The sequence below is a fragment of the Moschus berezovskii genome, chromosome 17, assembly GCF_049115385.1.
Source record: "Moschus berezovskii isolate FMDL1 chromosome 17, NW_MosBer_1.0, whole genome shotgun sequence".
Taxonomy (NCBI): domain Eukaryota; kingdom Metazoa; phylum Chordata; class Mammalia; order Artiodactyla; family Moschidae; genus Moschus; species Moschus berezovskii.
Genome location: NC_142476.1, coordinates 9,912,310 through 9,931,215, shown reverse-complemented (window position 1 = coordinate 9,931,215; position 18,906 = coordinate 9,912,310). Strand labels below are relative to the sequence as shown.

Below are 18,906 nucleotides of genomic sequence, written 5' to 3'. Positions count from 1 at the left end.
TTCTGTCCCCATGGAGACATAGCCTAGACCCTCACAGTCCGTCAAAGACACACACTCACATAGTCCGGATCATCCTTCAGAGGCGGTTGGACATCCCTAAGCCTGCCTCTGGGAGGCCACTCAGTGCCTGTTTTATGACACTTTCAAAGTCTCGGACAATTTTTCTCTTGCGACCATAAATATTCTCCAAGATTTTTTTAAAATTTATTTTATTGGAGGCAAATTACCTTACATTAATATATTGGTTGGTTTTGCCATACATTGACACGAATCCGCCCCGGGTGTACATGTGTTCCCTTTCTTGAACCCCCCTCCCACCTCCCTCTTCCCCATATCCTCCCTCCAGGTCATCCCCGTGCGCCAGCCCCAAGCATCCTGTATCATGCGTCGGACCTGGACTGGTGATTCATTTCACATATGATAATATACATGCTACAATGCCATTCTCCCCAATCATCCCACCTTCACCCTCTCCCACAGAGTCCCAAAGACTGTTCTATACACCTATGTCTCTTTTGCTGTCTCGTATACAGGGTTAAGGTTACCATCTTTCTAAATTCCATATATATGCGTTAGTATACTGTATTGATGTTTTTCTTTCTGGCTTAATTCACTCTGTATAATTGGCTCCAATTTCATCCACCTCATTAGAACTGATTCAAATGCATTCTTTTTGATGGCTGAAAAATACTCCATTGTGTACATGTACCAACGCTTTCTTATCCATTCGTCTGCAGATGGACATCTAGGTTGCTTCCATGTCCTGGCTATTATAAACAGTGCTGCAATGAACACTGGAGTACATGTGTCTCTTTCAATTCTGGTTTCCTCGGTGTGTATGCCCAGGAGTGTGATTGCTGGATCATATGGCAGTTTTATTTCCAGTTTTTTGAGGAATCTCCACACTGTTCTCCATAGTGGCTGTACTAGTTTGCATTCCCACCAACAGTGTAAGAGGGTTCCCTTTTCTCCACACCCTCTCCAGCATTTATTGCATGTAGACTTTTGGATAGCAGCCATTCTGACTGGTGTGAAATGGTATCTCATTGTGGTTTTGATTTGTATTTCTCTGATTATGAGGGATGTTGAGCATTTTTTTCATGTGTTTGTTAGCCGTCTGTATGTCTTCTTTGGAGAAATGTCTGTTTAGTTCTTTGGCCCATTTTTTGATTGGCTCATTTATTTTTCTGGAATTGAGCTGCAGGAGCTGCTTGTCTATTTTGGAGATTAATCCTGTATCAGTTGCTTCATTTGCTGTTATTTCTCCCATTCTGAAGGCTGTCGTTTCACCTTGCTTATAGTTTCCTTTGCTGTGCAGAAGCTTTTGCTTTTAATTAGGTCCCATTTGTTTATTTTTGCTTTTATTTTCAATATTCTGGGAGGTGGGTCTTGGAGGATACTGCTGTGATTTATGTCAGAGAGTGTTTTGCCTACGTTCTCCTCTAGGATAGAGGAGAATTGATAGACTCTGGTGTTAGATTTAGCTCTCTAATCCATTTTGAGTTTATTTAGGTGTATGGTGTTAGGAAGTGTTCTAGTTTCATTCTTTTACAAGTGGCTGACCAGTTTTCCCAGCACCACTTGTTAAAGAGACTGTCTTTTGTCCATTTCATATTCTTGCCTCCTTTGTCAAAGATAAGGTGTCCATAGGTGCGTGGATTTATCTCTGGGCTTTCTATTTTGTTCCATTGATCTATATTTCTGTCTTTATGCCAGTACCATACTGTCTGGATGACTGTGGCTTTGTAGTAGAGCCTGAAGTCCGGCAGGTTAATTCCTCCAGTTCCATTCTTCTTCTTCAAGATTGCTTTGGCTATTCAAGGTTTTTTGTATTTCCATACAAATTGTGAGATTATTTGTTCTAGTTCTGTGAAAAATATCGTTGGTAGCTTGATAGGGATTGCATTGAATGTATAAATACTTTGGGTAGTATACTCATTTTCACAATATTTATTCTTCCAATCCACGAACACGGCATATTTCTCCATCTATGAGTGTCCTCTTTGATTACTTTCACTAGTGTTTTATAGTTTTCTATGTACAAGTCTTTTGTTTCCTTAGGTAGATATATTCCTAAATATTTAATTCTTTTCATTGCAACAGTGAATGGAATAGTTTCCTTAATTTCTCTTTCTATTTTCTCATTATTAGTGTATAGGAATGCAAGGGATTTCTGTGTGTTGATTTTATATCCTGCAACTTTACTGTATTCATTGATTAGCTCTAGTAGTTTTCTGGTAGAGTCTTTAGGGTTTTCTGTGTAGAGGATCATGTCATCAGCAAACAGTGAAAGCTTTACTTCTTCTTTTCCAATTTGGATTCCTTTTATGTCTTTTTCTGCTCTGAGTGCTGTAGCCAAAACTTCCAGAACTATGTTGAATAGTAGTGGTGAGACTGGCCACCCTTGTCTTGTTCCTGACTTTAGGGGAGATGCTTTCAGTTTTTCACCGTTGAAGATAATGTTTCCTGTGGGTTTGTCATATATAGCTTTTATTATGTTGAGATATGTCCCTTCTATTCCCACTTTCTGGAGGGTTTTTATCATAAATGGATGTTGTATTTTGTCAAAGGCTTTCTCTGCATCTACTGAGATAAGCATATGATTTTTATTTTTCAGTTTGTTAATGTGGTGTATTACGTTGATTGATTTGCGGATATTGAAGAATCCTTGCATTCCTGGGATAAAGCCCACTTGGGCATGATGTATCATCTTCTTAATGTGTTGTTGGATTCTGATTGCTAGAATTTTGTTAAGGATTTTTGCATCTATGTTCATCAGTGATATTGGCCTGTAGTTTTCTTTTTTTGTGGGGTCTTTACCAGGTTTTGGGATTAGGGTGATGGTGGCCTCATAGAATGAGTTTGGAAGTTTCCCTTCCTCAGCAATTTTGTGGAAGAGTTTGAGTAGAACAGGTGTTAGCTCTTCTCTCAATTTTTGGTAGAATTCAGCTGTGAAGCCATCTGGACCTGGGCTTTTGTTTGCTGGAAGATTTCCGATTACTTCCTCTAGTTCCGTGCTTGTGATGGGTCTGTTCAGATTTTCTATTTCTTCCTGGTTCAGTTTTGGCAAGGTGTACTTTTCTAGGAATTTGTCCATTTCTTCCAAGTTATTCATTTTATTGCCATATAATTGCTGATAGTATTCTCTAATAATCCTTTGTATTTCTGTGTTGTCAGTTGTGATCTCTCCATTTTCATTTCTAATTTTATTGATTTGGTTCTTCTCCCTTTGTTTCTTGATGAGTCTGGCTAATGGTTTGTCAATTTTATTTACCTTCTCAGAGAACCAGCTTTTGGCTTTGTTGATTTTTGCTATGGTCTCTTTTGTTTCTTTTGCATTTATCTCTGCCCTAATTTTTACGATTTCTTTCCTTCTGCTAACCCTGGGGTTCTTCATTTCTTCCTTTTCTAGTTTCTTTAGATGTAGAGCTAGGTTATTTAGTTGACCTTTTTCTTGTTTCTTGAGGTGTGCCTGTATTGCTATGAACTTCCCCCTTAGCACTGCTTTTACAGTGTCCCAGAGGTTTTGGGTTGTTGTGTTTTCATTTTCATTCATTTCTATGCATATTTTGATTTCTCTTTTGATTTCTTGTATGATTTGTTCATTATTCAGCAGCGTGTTGTTCAGCCTCCATATGTTGGCATTTTTAATAGTTTTTCTCCTGTAATTGAGATCTAATCTTACTGCATTGTGGTCAGAAAAGATGCTTGGAATGATTTCAATTTTTTTGAATTTACCAAGGCTAGATTTATGGCCCAGGATGTGATCTATCCTGGAAAAGGTTCCGTGTGCACTTGAGAAAAAAGGTGAAATTCATTGTTTTGGGGTGAAATGTCCTATAGAGATCTATTAGGTCTAACTGGTCTATTGTATCATTTAAAGTTTGTGTTTCCTTGTTAATTTTCTGTTTAGTTGATCTATCCATAGGTGTGAGTGGGGTATTAAAGTCTCCCACTATTATTGTGTTATTGGTAATTTCCCCTTTCATACTTGTTAGTAATTGTCTTACATATTGTGGTACTCCTATGTTGGGTGCATAAATATTTATAATTGTTATATCTTCTTCTTGGATTGATCCTTTGACCATTATGTAGTTTCCTTCTTTGTCTCTTTTCACAGCCTTTGGTTTAAAATCTATTTTATCTCATATGAGTATTGCTACTCCTGCATTCTTTTGGTCTCTATTTGCTTGGAATATCTTTTTCCAGCCCTTCACTTTCAGTCTGTATGTGTCCTTCGTTTTGAGGTGGGTCTCTTGTAGACAACATATATGGGGGTCTTGTTTTTGTATCCATTCAGCCAGCCTTTGTCTTTTGGTTGGGACATTCAACCCATTTACATTTAAGGTGATTATTGATAAGTATGATCCCGTTGCCATTTTCTTTATAGTTTCGGGTTCGAGTTTATATACCCTTTCTGTGTTTCCTGTCTAGAGAAGATCCTTTAGTATTTGTTGGAGAGCTGGTTTGGTGATGCTGAATTCTCTCAGCTTTTGCTTGTCTGTAAAGCTTTTGATTTCTCCTTCATATTTGAATGAGATCCTTGCTGGGTATAGTAATCTGGGCTGTAGGTTACTTTCTTTCATCACTTTAAGGATGTCTTGCCATTCCCTCCTGGCCTGAAGAGTTTCTGCTGAAAGATCAGCTGTTATCCTTATGGGGATCCCCTTGTGTGTTATTTGTTGTTTTTCCCTTGCTGCTTTTAATATTTGTTCTTTGTGTTTGATCTTTGTTAATTTGATTAATATGTGCCCTGGAGTATTTTGCCTTGGGTTTATCCTGTTAGGGACTCTCTGTGTTTCTTGGACTTGGGTGATTATTTCCTTCCCCATTTTAGGGAAAATTTCAACTATTATCTCCTCAAGTATTCTCTCATGGTCTTTCTTTTTGTCTTCTTCTTCTGGGACTCCTATGATTTGAATGTTGGAGCGTTTAATATTGTCCCATATGTGTCTAATATTGTCCTAATTTCTTTTAATTCTTTTTTCTTTTTCCATCTCTGTTTCATTTATTTCTACAATTCTATCTTCTAGCTCGCTTATCCTGTCTTCTGCCTCTGTTATTCTACTGTTTGTTCCCTCGAGAGTGTTTCTGATCTCATCTATTGCATTATTCATTGTATATTGACTCCTTTTTATTTCCTCTAATTCCTTATTAAACATTTCTTGCATCTTCTCAATCCTTTTCTCCAGTTTATTTATCTGTAACTCCATTTTGCTTTCCAGATTTTGAATCATTTTCACAATTAAAATTTGAAATTCTTTATCAGGTAGGTTCCCTATACCTTCCTCTTTTGTCTGTGTTGGTGGGCATTTATCCTGTTCCTTTACTTGCTGGGTATTTCTCTGCCTCTTCATCTTGCTTATATTGCTGTGTTCGGGGTGGCCTTTCCATCTTCTGGCAGTTTGTGGAGTTCTCTTTATTATGTAGTTACCTCATTGTGTGTGGGGTTGGATGGGTGACTTGTCAAGGTTCCCTGGTTAGGGAAGCTTGTGTCGATGTTCTGGTGGGTGGAGCTGGATTTCTTCTCTCTGGAGTGCAATGAAGTGTCCAGTAATGAGTTTGAGATGTCAGTGGGTTTGGAGTGGCTTTGGGCAGCCTGTATATTGAAGCTCAGTGCTATTCTCCTGTGTTGCTGGATAGTTTGCATAGTATGTCTTTCACTGAAACTTGTTGACCCTTGGGTGGTGCCTGGTTTCAGTGTATGTACGGAGGCATTTGATGAGTACCTATCAATTAATGTTCTCTGGAACAGGAGATCTCTGGTGTTCTCATGATTTGGCCTTAAGCCTCTGCCTCTGTTTTTCAGTCTTATTCTTGCAGTAGGCTCAAGGCTTCTCCCTCTGTTACTTCCAAGGCAGTTCCTTCTGTTGAAAAAGCTCTTCTGTTTTCTGGTCTCCTCAGTGTCTAATTCCCGTCCTGACACGAGGATGTGGTGGTGGACACTTTTTTTTTCCCCCCGGCTCACCTGTTCAGTCCTGTTGTGGGGAGGGAGGAACACAGCTAACAAATATCCCTGGCGTCTGTGGGGAGTGCTCACAGTGTCTCGGCTACACTGGGAATGCTCCAGCTCGAGGCGTGTGTGCTTTCCCTGTTTATGCTGCTTAGGCTCTAGGTTGCTCTACCGGGAGCTGTCTGCCAGCTCTGGGTTGCACGCACTTCCCAGGTCTGAGTGGCTCAGGTTCAGGTCCTCGGGTACTCCACAAAGGCGCAGACTTGGCTGGGCCTGCGTTTTGTGCCTTCCCCGGTCTGAGCAGCTCAGGTGACCAGGTGTTTGGCGAGCATGGTCGCTGCGACTTATCGCCTCCCCGGTCCCTGCCGCTCGGTTTTCTGGGTGTACAACTGGCGCACTTTCTCAGGTGGATATCGACCAGTCTGAACCCAACAAGTCCTGGCCAGCAAGGAAGCCCGCCTGCAGCTTGGCACGGGAAGCCTCTCTGGGGCCTCAGCTGCCCCCGCCCCGGCGCTGGCCACCCTCCCCACCCACGTCAGCTCGCTCTGCTCAGCACCCTCTTCTGTGGGCAGGGCTGGCAGAGTCCTGGATTGGGACTTTTCGCAGGCTTTTCGTAGCCTTTTTGCCTTTTAGCTGCAGCGTCTGCTTCGCTATTTTAAGTTCGCACCCTCAGTTTGCCCTGGGGCGTTCAAGCCTGGTTCTCCCTCTAAGTGCCTCTCTGCCCAGCACCTGCCTGCTAGTGGGGGGCGCGGGTGTCTGCGCCCACTTCTGCACAGAGAGTTTCCTCTGGGCACTTAGTCTCTGAGTTTTAGTTATTTATGTCTTTTGTCTCCCAGTTATGCGGCCCTCTGAGGTTCCACTCGTGGTGTTTCCAGGTGTTTGGAAACTTCTCTTTTTGTTTTTTTTTTTAAGCCTCCCTTCCCGGGAAGGAGCTCCGTCCCTCCCTCTTTTGTCTCTCTTTTTATCTTTTATACTATTTCCTACCTCCTTTCGATGACTATGGGTTGCTTTTCTGAGTGCCTGATGTCCTCTGCCGGTATTCAGAAGTTGTTTTGTGGGATTTACTCAGCGTTCAAATGTTCTTTGGCTGATTTTGTGGGGGAGAAAGTGGTCACCCCATCCTATTCCTCCGCCATCTTCCCGTGCTCCCCAAGATTAATTTTGATCACAGATGAGACTGGGTTTATAATTTGCCTGGCTGCTTACGTATCTGCAGCCATAGTGTTAGCTGCGCATCGAGGCTTCCTTGAGTTTGCTTTGAAAACCAAGAGCATGAATTTTCAACAGGGCGAGACTGCTCCACAACAGGTGAAGTTGCTTCTTGCACAGTGGGGTGGGGGTGTGTGTGTACGAAGGAAATGTTAGTTTTTGATGTACAAAGTACAGATATGGATAATCAAATATATAATATTTTTGTGGTATTACATTTTCATGGTGGAGAGTGATTAGGAAAAAAAAACTGCTTGAGGAGGTTCCTTCAGTTCGGTTCAGTTGCTCAGTCGTGTCTGACTCTTTGCGACCCCATGAATCTCAGCACAACTCCCGGAGTTCACCCAAACTCATATGCATCGAGTCGGTGATGCCATCCAGTCATCTCATCCTCTATTGTCCCCTGTTCCTTAGGGGACAATAATAAAAAAAAAAAGAGGTTGAGAAAACTAGGACCATCAATACTGCACAGCGAAGGCCACACATTTCTCTTCTGTCCAGAGTTCTTATGAAGAGTCTCTCACCGGAGTTTTTAAGCCTCTGAAAAGTGAAAGTGAAAGTTGCTCAGTCACATCCAACTCCTTGCGACCCCATGGACTGTAGCCTGCGAGGATCCTCTGTCCAAGGAATTCTCCAGGCCAGAATACTGGAGTGGGCAACTGCTCTCTTCTCCAGGGGATCTTCCCCACCCAGGAATTGAACTGGGGTCTACCTACATTGCAGGTGGACTCTTTACCAGCTGAGCTATAAGTTTCTGTTACTTCCTGTATTAGAAGCTTTGGGAAGAGTGAATGTCGACATTCTCAGAATCAGTGAACTAAAATGGACTAGAATGGGTGAATTTAACTCAGATGACCATTATATCTACTACTGTGGGCAGGAATCCCATAGAAGAAATGGAGTAGCCATTATGGTCAACAAAAAGAGTCCAAAATGCAGTACCTGGATGCAATCTCAAAAACGACAGAATGATCTCTATTTGTTTCCAAGGCAAACCATTCAATATCACAGTAATCCAAGCCTATGCCCCAACCAGTAACGCTGAAGAAGCTGAAGTTGAACGGTTCTATGAAGACCTACAAGACCTATTAGAGCTAACATCCAAAAAGATGTCCTTTTCATTATAGGGGACTGGAATGCAAAAGTAGGAAGTCAAGAAACACCTGGAGTAACAGGCAAATTTGGCCTTGGAATACAGAATGAAGCAAGGCAAAGGCTAATAGAGTTTTGTCAAGAGAACGCACTGGTCATAGCAAACACCCTCTTCCAACAACACAGAGGATTCTACACATGGACATCATGGTCAACACCAAAATCAGACTGATCATATTCTTTGCAGCCAAAGATGGAGAAGCTCTATACAGTTAGCAAAAACAAGACCAGGAGCTGACTGTGGCTCAGATAATGAACTCCTTATTGCCAAATTCAGACTGAAATTGAAGAAAGTAGGGAAAGCCACTAGACCATTCAGATGTGACCTAAATCAAATCCCTTATGATTATACAGTGGAAGTGAGAAATAGATTTAAGGGACTAGATCTGATAGATAGAGTGCCTGATGAACTATAGATGGAGGTTCGTGACATTGTACAGGAGACAGGGATCAAGACCATCCCCATGGGAAAGAAATGCCAAAAAGCAAAATGGCTGTCTGGGGAGGCCTTACAAATAGCTGCGAAAAGAAGAGAAGCAAAAAGCAAAGGAGAAAAGGAAAGACATGAGCATCTGAATGCAGAGTTCCAAAGAATAGCAAGGAGAGGTAAGAAAGCCTTCCTCAGCGATCAATGCAAAGGAATAGAGGGAAACAACAGAACAGGAAAGACTAGAGATCTCTTCAAGAAAATTAGAGATACCAAGGGAACATTTCATGCAAAGATGGGCTCGATAAAGGACAGAAAAGGTATGGACCTGACAGAAGCAGAAGATATTAAGAAGAGGTGGCAAGAATACACAGAAGAACTGTACATAAAAGATCTTCATGACCCAGATAATCACGATGGTGTGATCATTCACCTAGAGCTAGACATCCTGGAATGTGAAGTCAAGTGGGTCTTAGAAAGCATCACTATGAACAAAGCTAGTGGAGGTGAAGGAATTCCAGTGGAGCTATTTCAAATCGTGAAAGAAGATGCTGTGAAAGTGTTGCACTCACTATGCCAGCAAATTTGGAAAACTCAGCAGTGGCCACAGGACTGGAAAAGGTCAGGTTTCATTCCCATCTCAAAGAAAGGCAATGCCAAAGGATGCTCAAACTACCACACAATTGCACTCATCTCACACGCTAGTAAAGTAAAACCCAAAATTCCCCAAGTCAGGCTTCAGCAATATGTGAACCGTGAACTTCCAGGGTTCAAGCTGGTTTTTGAAAAGGCAGAGGAACCAGAAATCAAATTGCCAACATCCACTGGATCATGGAAAACGCAAGAGTTCCAGAAAAACATATATTTCTGCTTCATTGGCTATGCCAAAGCCTTTGATTGTGTGGATCACAATAAACTGTGGAAAATTCTGAAAGAGATGGGAATACCAGACCACCTGACTGCCTCTTGAGAAACCTGTATGCAGGTCAGGAAGCAACAGTTAGAACTGGACATGGAACAACAGACTGGTTCCAAATAGGAAAAGGAGTACGTCAAGGCTATATATTGTCACCCTGCTTATTTAACTTCTATACAGAGTACATCATGAGGAATGCTGGGCTGGAAGAAGCACAAGCTGGAATCAAGTTTGCCAGGAGAAATATCAATAACCTCAGATATGCAGATGACACTACCCTTATGGCAGAAAGTGAAGAGGAACTAAAATGCCTCTTGATGAAAGTGAAAGAGGAGAGTGAAAAAGTTGGCTTAAAGCTCAACATCCAGAAAACTAAGATCATGGCATCTGGTCCCATCACTTCATGGGAAATAGATGGGGAAACAGTGTCAGACTTTAATTTTTTGGGGCTCCAAAATCACTGTGGATGCTGATTGCAGCCATGAAATTAAAAGATGCTTACTCCTTGGAAGGAAAGTTATGACCAACCTAGATAGTATATTAAAAAGCAGAGACATTACTTTGCCAACCAAGGTCCATCTAGTCAAGGCTATGGTTTTTCCAGTGGTCATGTATGGATGTGAGAGTTGGACTGTGAAGAAAGCTGATCGTTGAAGAATTGATGCTTTTGAACTGTGGTGTTGGAGAAGACTCTTGAGAGGCCCTTGGACTGCAAGGAGATCCAACCAGTCCATTCTAAAGGAGATCAGTCCTGGGTGTTCATTGGAAGGACTGATGCTAAAGCTGAAGCTCCAATACTTTGGCCACCTCATGCGAAGAGCTGACTCACTGGAAAAGACTCTGATGCTGGGAGGGATTGGGTGCAGGAGGAGAAGGGGACGACAGAGAATGAGATGGTTGAATGGCATCACCGACTCAATGGAGGTGAGTAAGAGTGAACTCCGGGAGTTGGTGATGGACAGGGAGGCCTGGCGTGCTGTGATTCATGGGGTCGCAAAGAGTCAGACACGACTGAGCGACTAGACTGAACTGAACTGAGTGGTAAAGAACCTGCCTGCCAATGCAGGAGACATAAGAGATATGGGTTCAATCCCTGGGTTGAGAAGATCCCCTGGAGGAGGGCACGGCAACCCACTCTAGTACTCTTGCCTGGAGAATCCCATGGACAGAGGAGCCTAGTGGGCTATATAGTCCATAGGGTAACAAAAAGTCGGACGTGACTGAAGTGACTCAGCACACACGCGTGCACCCATAAGATGACCCCAGCCTGGCTCATGCTTCAGACGCCAGTGCTAAGTTTGGCCAATTGGCCATAGACCGGAGGTTCCCATGACCCCTTCCTCACGTTTAATGAATTTGCTAGAGGGGCTCACAAAATCCAGAGAAACCTTTTACTTACCAGTTACTTATAACTTACTTATAACTCAGGACCTGCCAGATAGAAGAGATGCATAGGGTAAGGGTATGGGAAAGGGCATGAAGTTTCCATGTCCTCTCTGGGCCTCCCATCCCTGCTGAATCTCCATGTGTTCACCAGTCTAAAGCTCTCTGAACCCTGTCCTTTTGGATTTTGATGGAGGCTTCACTATCTAGGCATGTTTGATTAAATCACTAGCCATTGGCGATTGATTCAACCTCCAGCCCCACTCTCCTCCTTGGGGGTCCGAGTTGCTGGGACTGAAATTGCCAGTCCTCTAATCAGATGGTGGATTCTCCTGCCAACCATTCCCCATCCTTCAAGTGAAAGGGAAAGTCGCTCAGTCTTGTCTGCCTCTTTGTAACCCCATGGACTACAGTCCACGGAATTCTCCAGGCCAGAATACCAGAGTGGGTAGCCATTCACTTCTCCAGGGGATCCTCCCAGCCCCGGTCTCCCACATGGCAGGGGGATTCTTTACCAGTTGAGCCACAGGGAAGCCCTCCCCATCCTTAGGTGTGGACCAAAAATCGTCTCATGAATACACCAAATACATAAAATTTTGTATGTCTTTTTTAATACATAAAAAAGATATCTTTGTCACTCTCATTACTTAGGAAATTCCAAGGATTTCAGGCTTCTGTGCTTGGGTGAAGACTAAACACACATCTTATTATAAATCACAATCTCCTAGGTATTAAGGGGAGCCCCAGCAGGAGGGAGACCACGGTGGATCTGTGGGCTCACTGCCTGGTCCCGGACCTCCCCACCCGCCACACTTGTTCCCCAGATTTCCACTCAGCACAAAATCAACATCTACAACATCCTGCAGGAGATCATCCAGCAGGAGGGAGAGCTGGTGGCCAGAGGCTGGTGGCCATCGCCTCCAAAGAGATGAGGGACATGCTGGAGGTAGTGGATGTCCTGCCCCCGCCCGCCTGGCCGCCGCCCCAGAGGGCTCTGGTGGGCGAGGCGTGGGAGGCCCGAGGCCCTTGTCCGGTTATCTCAGGAGGACAACAGTAGGCTGAGGGGACCCGAGGGGCCCAGGGAGCCCAGCGGGGCTGGAGCAGGTGAGGGGCAGGAACTTCTGGTGAGGCCATGTGTCCTCCCGTGCCCTGCAGATGGAGGGCTCCGTGAGGGCAGAGGTGGCCAGCGACACCCTGGTGGCCCTGTCCCGAAACCACTTCAGCTTGGTCATGTACAAGCTGCAGCACCATCTCAAACCCCTCAACCTCACGGAAGAATTTGCCATCGTCACCCTGGCCAAGCTGGCCAACGGCAATGGTAGGGCTCGTGGGGACTGGGCACTAGCGTCTGCCCGTCGGGCCACCCCTGTGCCTCTGCCCTGGCCCCTGCCCCACCGCCTCCCATTTCTCCCTCTTCTGGCGGTCCTCCTTCTGCTGGTGTCTCTCTGTCCCTCTCAGCTGCTGAGCTCCCCTCCCTGCACCTCCCACCCTGTGTCTTTTCTCCTGCTGGCCCTGCCCTCGCCCCTCTCTGGCCCCGCCCCCACTCTGGCCCCGCCCCCTCTCTGGCCCCGCTCTCTCCCTCGCTGCCTCCCTCCGCCCCTATTCAGTCTGCGCACCTACCCTCTCCCCTCCCCTCATCTCCCCGCCCCTCCCGTCTCCAACCCTCTCCCTGTCTCCCCTCCCCTCCCCCCTCGTCTCTCCTCCCCTCCCCTCATCTCCCCTTCCCTCCCCTGTGTCTGCCTTCCTTCTCCCCCCGCCCCCGTCTCCCCTCCCCTCTCCCCGTCGACCCTGCCTTCCGGAGAGGCTGAAAGGGAAACTGGGGGAGGGGAGAGGAGAGGGGAGGGGAGACGGGGGCGGGGGTAGAGGGGAGGGAGAGGGGGGAGGGAAGGGGAGTGGAGATGGGGGAAGGGGAGACGGAGGAGGGGAGGGGAGATGGCAGTGAGGGGAGCGGGGAGGAGAGAAGGCTAGACCTCTCCCAGTCTCCAATCCTCTCCCTCTTCTCCCCTCCCCTCCCCTATCTCCCTCCCCTTCCCTCTCTTTCCCCCTTTTCCCCCACTTCCTCCATCTCCTTCCCCTCCCCTCCCCCCCAGTCTCCCCCTTTCTCCCCTCCCCCTTCTCCCCTCCCCCTTCTCCCTTATCCCCTCCCCTCTCCTCCGCCGTCTCCCCTCCCCTCCCCCATCTCCCTTCCCCTTCCCCTGCTCCCAGCTCACAGTTCTTATTTTCCCTGCCTCCTACCCTCTCCTATGACCAGCCCATCCAAAGGGGTTCCCTGGCCTTGTTCTGGGCACTGGAGGTGTGGGCAGTGGTGTTGTCCTCTCCACTGATCCTCCTCCTACGACTCCCTGAGACCTCTGCCCACACCTCGCAGTGTTTGAATTCATGCCATACATGGGCATCACCCTGGCCACCATGTTCACCATGCTGAGGCTTGCCAATGAAGCCAAGATGCGCCAGGTGATCTGTGGTGGTAAGTGTCCCAACTGGGCCTGCAGGTCTGGCCCGATCAGGGTGCCAAAGGGAGGAGGTGGGTAGACAGGTAGAGACGAAAGGGCAGTGGGAATCGCAGGAGAGGGAGACCAGGGAAATGGTCCCAGCTTGGGCTTGACTTGGGTCATTTATATCTGATCACCTTGCCCCAGGTTTTGATTATGTCATGTTTTTGTGAGCCCAAATCCCCAGTACCTGAGAAAAGTAGGACAAAACGTGTTTGCCCCTATTTGCTTTGGAGTCCCCAGGATCTGAGTGAAAAAGTCTTCTTCCAGGCCTCACCCTTGACCTTGCCACATGAACCTCAAGGCTGGGGCCCAGTCACACCTGTGTGCTCCACCCCTCGGGGGAGTCTTTCACCTTCAGACAGGGAGGGGCTTCATGCAGGACAAAACTTTGGTGGGAGGGGGGTTGGAAAGGCAGACAGAGACGCAGATTTTTCTAGCAGCATCTTTGGCGGTCTCGGTAACCTGCTGGTTATGGAAGTGTGAGGGCTGCTCCTGAGGAGGCAGCCCTGCCTGGAAGGCTTTACTCTGCGTCCTGCCCCGCGGGGCTCACTGCACGTCCCCCTGGGGCCTGCCGTGGAGACCTTCTGGGAGACGGTGCAGTTTTACCTGAGGCGCCTGGAGGACAGTGTGCACCCCGTGGGGACTGAGGCCCAGTCTGCAGTGAAGCTCTTCCCCGTGGAGCACGACGTCGTGACGGTGTGGCTGCGGAACAGCGACCCGGAGGCGAGACCGGCCCTGTGGGGTGGGGCTGGGAGCCCGCGGCGCTCGGCTCATCGCTCTCCAGCCTGTGCAGCTGGCGGAGCTGAGACACCACGGGGTCCAAGGAGGCGGAGGCCTGATCAATGGCAGAGCCATGGGGTCCCTGGAGATGTCTTTTTATTTTTTATTGGAGGCTAATTATTTTGCATTATTATATTGGTTGGTTTTGCCATACATTGACATGAATCCGCCCCGGGTGTACGTGAGTTCCCCTTCCTGAACCCCCTCCCACCTCCCTCCTCCCCTTATCCTTCCTCTGGGTCATCCCCGCACACCAGCCCCGAGCATCCAGTAACATGCATCGACCCTGAACTGGTGATTCGTTTCACATATGATAATATACCTGTTTCAATGCCTTTCTCCCAAACCATCCCACCCGCACCCTCTCCCACAGAGTCCCAAAGACTGTTCTATACATCTGTGTCTCTTTTGCTGTCTCGTACACAGGGTAAAGGCCCCTGGAGTTTCTGGACCAGGGTCCCTGTTACACGTGTGCCGGGCGCTCTCCCAGTGGTTCACTTGTGGGAGCCACTTCCACACCAAATCTGGGCCATAGGACTGTTTTACAAATGAGGGAACGGAGACAGAGGTTGAGTACCTGTCCAAGGTCACCTGAGTGATAGAGCCAGGACTTGGGGGACAGGCTTCGCACCTGGGGGGGCCCAGGGGAGGCCTGGACCCTACTCCAAGGTCCCCTCTGTCACCTGTCCTTGATTCCGAGTCTGGGGCCGATGTCACAGGGGGTCCTGGCTGAGGGGTCTAGAGATCCGGCTCCTGTGCTAGGTGAAGCTGGGGGTCATCAAGTCCCTGAAGCCCATGCTGAAGCTCCTCCTGCCCAGTGATGACCTGCGGGAGCAGGTGTATGACTACATCCCCCTGCTGCTGGCGGAGTACCAGGGCAGCCTGGAGACGCTCTTCATCACGCAGGTGAGGGGCCTGGGCTGGGGGCTCAGGGCATTTAGGGCTCCTGAGTGTCCCGTGGGGTGTCATCGGGGTGGGAGATGGAACCACGGGACCTGGCACTTCTCCGATTTCCAAGAAATAGATGCTGCTATTCCACTTATGTTAGTCACTCAGTCATGTCTGACTCTTTGCAACCCTGTGGACTGTATCCTACCAGGAATCTCTGTCCATGGGATTTCTCAGGCAAGAATACCGGAGTGGGTTGCCTGTTCCTTCTCAAGGGGATCTTCCTGGCCCAGAAATCGAAGCCGGGTCTCTCATATTGCAGGCAGATTCTTTACTGTCTGAGCCACCAGGGAAGCCAGGCAGAAAGGATGATACCTCAAAGGGTTCTGGGGCCCACAGTGAGGTCACAACTTTCATATCGGTTTCCTCAGGCTGTTGTAACGAAGAACCAGGAGGCAGGTGGCTTAAAACAACAGAAATGTGTTCTGTCACGGTCCTGGAGGCCGGCACGCTGAAATCAAGGTGTTGGCAGGCTGTGCTCCTTCTGCCGGAGAAGGCAATGGCAAGCCACTCCAGTACTCTTGCCTAGAAAATCCCATGGATGGAGGAGCCTGGTAGGCTGCAGTCCGTGGGGTCGCTAAGGGTCGGACACGACTGAGCGACTTCACTTTCACTTTTCACTTTCACACATTGGAGAAGGAAATGGCAACCCACTCCAGTGTTCTTGCTTGGAGAATCCCAGGGACGGGGGAGCCTGGTGGGCTTCCGTCTAAGGGGTCACACAGAGTCGGACACGACTGAAGTGACTCAGCAGCAGCAGCAGCAGCTCCTTCTGCAGGCTCTAGGGGACTATCTTGCCCCTCCAGCTTCTGGTGGCCCAGGCACGGCGTCGCTCCAGTGTCCCCCTGCGTGGTCACACGGCCGTCTCGGTCTCTCTCTGTGTCTTCTCCTCTCATAAGGACAGCAGTGCTTGGATCGAAGGTATCGTCAGGGTGATCTCATCCTGAGAGCCGTAGCTAATTACGTCTGCAAAGACCCCATTTCCAAGTGAGCTCGCATTCTGAGGTTCTGGGTGGACATGGATTCTGGGGGGGAACACCATTCAACCTCTTACCAGCTTTGAACGTGTGTGAGATGGAGTCTTTGTGAGATTCTGAGCCGAGCTGTGACCTGGGCTGGTGTGTATTGTGAAGGGAGTCACTCATTTACAGACATGGCGAGCCCCTTCGCCTCCTGAAAGCTGGGAACAGAAATGAACGTGCCGGATTTGGGGAGCCACGTGCAGATCTTCTGTCTGAAAGCTGGACTGCACCTCCCGGTGAGGAGAAGAGAGCCGGGAAGAAGGCCTCGAACGCCACGCTCGGTGGCCCCAGTGCAGCCCTGTCGAGCTGCAGTGTCCACCGCAATCCTCAGAGGCAGCTGGAAACAGAGGCGGACTCAGAGGTCTGGGCGGAGCTTGAGAGGTGGCCTCTTTGCCCCACTCCCAGGGGATACTGATACCTCCAGAGGAGGGAGAACGTCAAGGAGCAAAGGTCTGGTGTGTGACCTGAGTCGGTCGAAGGTCACCTGCCACCTTTCCTGCCCGAGGCAGGTCTTGAGGCAGATCCTGGAGATGTCCGTCATCACCAACAGCCCCATCCCGCAGAGGCAGCTGCACACCATCTTCACGGAGCTGCACGTCCAGGTGAGCCCCAGGGCCGCGCGGGGCGGGGCCGTCTCCGGGGCGGGGCGGGGGAGACACGCTGGGGGCGGGTGGTGTGCCGACCAGGGCTCCGGGTGGCAGGGTGGCGGTGGGGCCCCCGTCCCGATGCCACAGGCCTTCTGCCTCCTGCCGGGGACGAGGCACAGGTGGGGCCCCTGCTCGTGTGCCCCGCTGTGGGGCTGACCTCTCCACCCCCTGCCCGCCCCGCCCCAGGTGTGCTCCAGGGCCCCCGCCCAGCAGCAGCACAGCAGCCAGAACCTGACGCAGATCGTGCACTGCCTCATAGCCCTTGGTGAGGCGCCCCCGGGAGCCCTCGGGAGTGCCGGCCCCCTATAAGCACTGGGCCCGGGGCTGCCTTGTCCTGCTGCTGCTCTTGACTAAAGATGTCCTTCCCCCCCCCCCCAACCCCCTGCAGCCCGCTCCTACCCCAAGGAGTTGATGAAGTTCTTCCTCAGCCAGATGGAGATGAGCAAGGAGGCTGTCCACGTGGGGACCCTGGCCCTGATCAGGGCAGTGGTGAGCGCAGATGGTGAGCACTCACCCCGCAGGAATTCCGGGTGGGAGCTAGGGTGGCAGGTGTCACTCATATCTGGCCTTTTCTTTTTTTTTCTTAAATTTTTGGCCGCACCCTGCAGCGGCATGTGGGATCTTAGTGCCTTGACCAGGGATCGAACCCTTGCCCCCTGCGTTGGAAGCACGGAGTCTTAAGCACTGGGCTTCCAGGGAAGTCCCTGGACTATTTCCTCTTACAGACCCTGCTGAGTGGGCCGCGGAGTCAGGGCTCTCCATAGCGTCATGTTTCCTGTTCTTGAACCCAGACCGGCCTTATGTCCCACCCTCCACACCCTCTCCTTCAATCCTGAATCTCAGCTTCTCCCTGAACCTGAATTTCAAACCATTTGCCCAAATTCTAGTATAACTCCCAAAGCTAAATGAAAGGCTGAAAATAAAGCCTAGATACACAGCATAGATGTAGCCCTAAAGCCCCACTGACCCAGTGCCAAAGCTTAGTCTGAAACCCTGCTTCCAAATCCCTAAGCCCAAACCCTAAACCTGGCCTTGCTATCCACAGGGAATCACTGTTCCCAAGAGCACCAGCTCAGAGCATCCGCTTGAATTTGAACAAGGTGCCCTCTACTGGCAGCATTTGGTTTTGCGTGATTTGAGAAGCACACGTGCTGTGCTCAGTTGCTTCAGTCATGTCCCATTGTTTGCCAGCCTGTGGACTGTAGCCCTCCAGGCTCCTCTGTCCACGGGATTCTCCAGGCAAGAATACTGGAGTGGGTTGCCATTTCCTCCTCCAGGGGATCTTCCTGACCCAGGGATCAAATCCACATCTCTTATGTCTCCTGCATTGGCAGGCGAGTTCTTTTCCACTAACGCCACCTGGGAAGCCCTGAGAAGTGCATGGTCGGCTTCAGTTCAGCCCTTCAGCTGCGTATCTTTGTGCAGTACACAAACTGAGCAACTGTATGTGAAAGACCTTCTCCTGACAGTAAACCATCTCTTACAGAAATGCAAATTTAAGCAACAGTGAAAATGAAAGTTTCTCAGTTGTGTCTGACTCTTTGTGACCCCACGAACTATACAGTCCATGGAATTCTCCAGGCCCAAATACTGGAGTGCCACAGTGAGACCCCTTTTTACCTATTTGATGGGCAGAAATGAGAATGACTAGAGTTGGTCTCCCTATTTTTCTGCAGAAGGGCAGATAGCGAAAATATTTTCAGCTTTGCAGACCACACTGCTGCTGCTGCTGCTAAGTCACTTCAGTCGTGTCCGACTCTATGTGACCCCATAGACGGCAGCCCACCAGGCTCCCCCGTCCCTGGGATTCTCCACACAGTCTGTGACAATTTATGCAAATTTGCCATTGTAGAGCAGAAGCAGTTATCACTCAGAGCATGGCTGTGTTCCAATAAAGCTGTATCTACAAACACAGACTTCGGGCTGGAATTAGACTTAGGGCTAGATTTTGCTAGTCCCTGGTCTAGAATACAA

The 18,906-nt window shown here is 48.6% G+C and overlaps 2 protein-coding genes across 2 annotated transcripts in view; both read right to left on the bottom strand.

Annotated features, from left to right (window-relative positions):
- LOC129542119 (uncharacterized) overlaps positions 1-18,906 on the bottom strand; it is a 415,462-nt gene that overhangs the window by 281,057 nt on the left and 115,499 nt on the right. The gene's annotated exons all lie outside the window — the stretch shown is intronic.
- On the bottom strand, positions 16,179-17,288 carry LOC148775057 (uncharacterized). Its single transcript, XM_088844966.1, has 2 exons — positions 16,704-17,288; positions 16,179-16,622 (listed from the first exon to the last, which is right to left on the bottom strand). The coding sequence occupies exons 1-2, from the start codon at positions 17,187-17,189 to the stop codon at positions 16,401-16,403; spliced, it is 708 nt and encodes a 235-aa protein (XP_088701092.1). The 5' UTR covers positions 17,190-17,288; the 3' UTR covers positions 16,179-16,400.

What these genes read in the sequence shown, in the direction of transcription:
- LOC148775057 (XM_088844966.1), bottom strand. Translation starts at nt 17,189, where the DNA reads ATGAGGCAGTGCACGATCTGCGTCAGGTTCTGGCTGCTGTGCTGCTGC. An exon ending in ACGTTCTCCCTCCTCTGGAG is followed by an intron (nt 16,623 to 16,703) that starts GTATCAGTATCC and finishes CTCTGTTTCCAG; the next exon opens with CTGCCTCTGAGGATTGCGGT.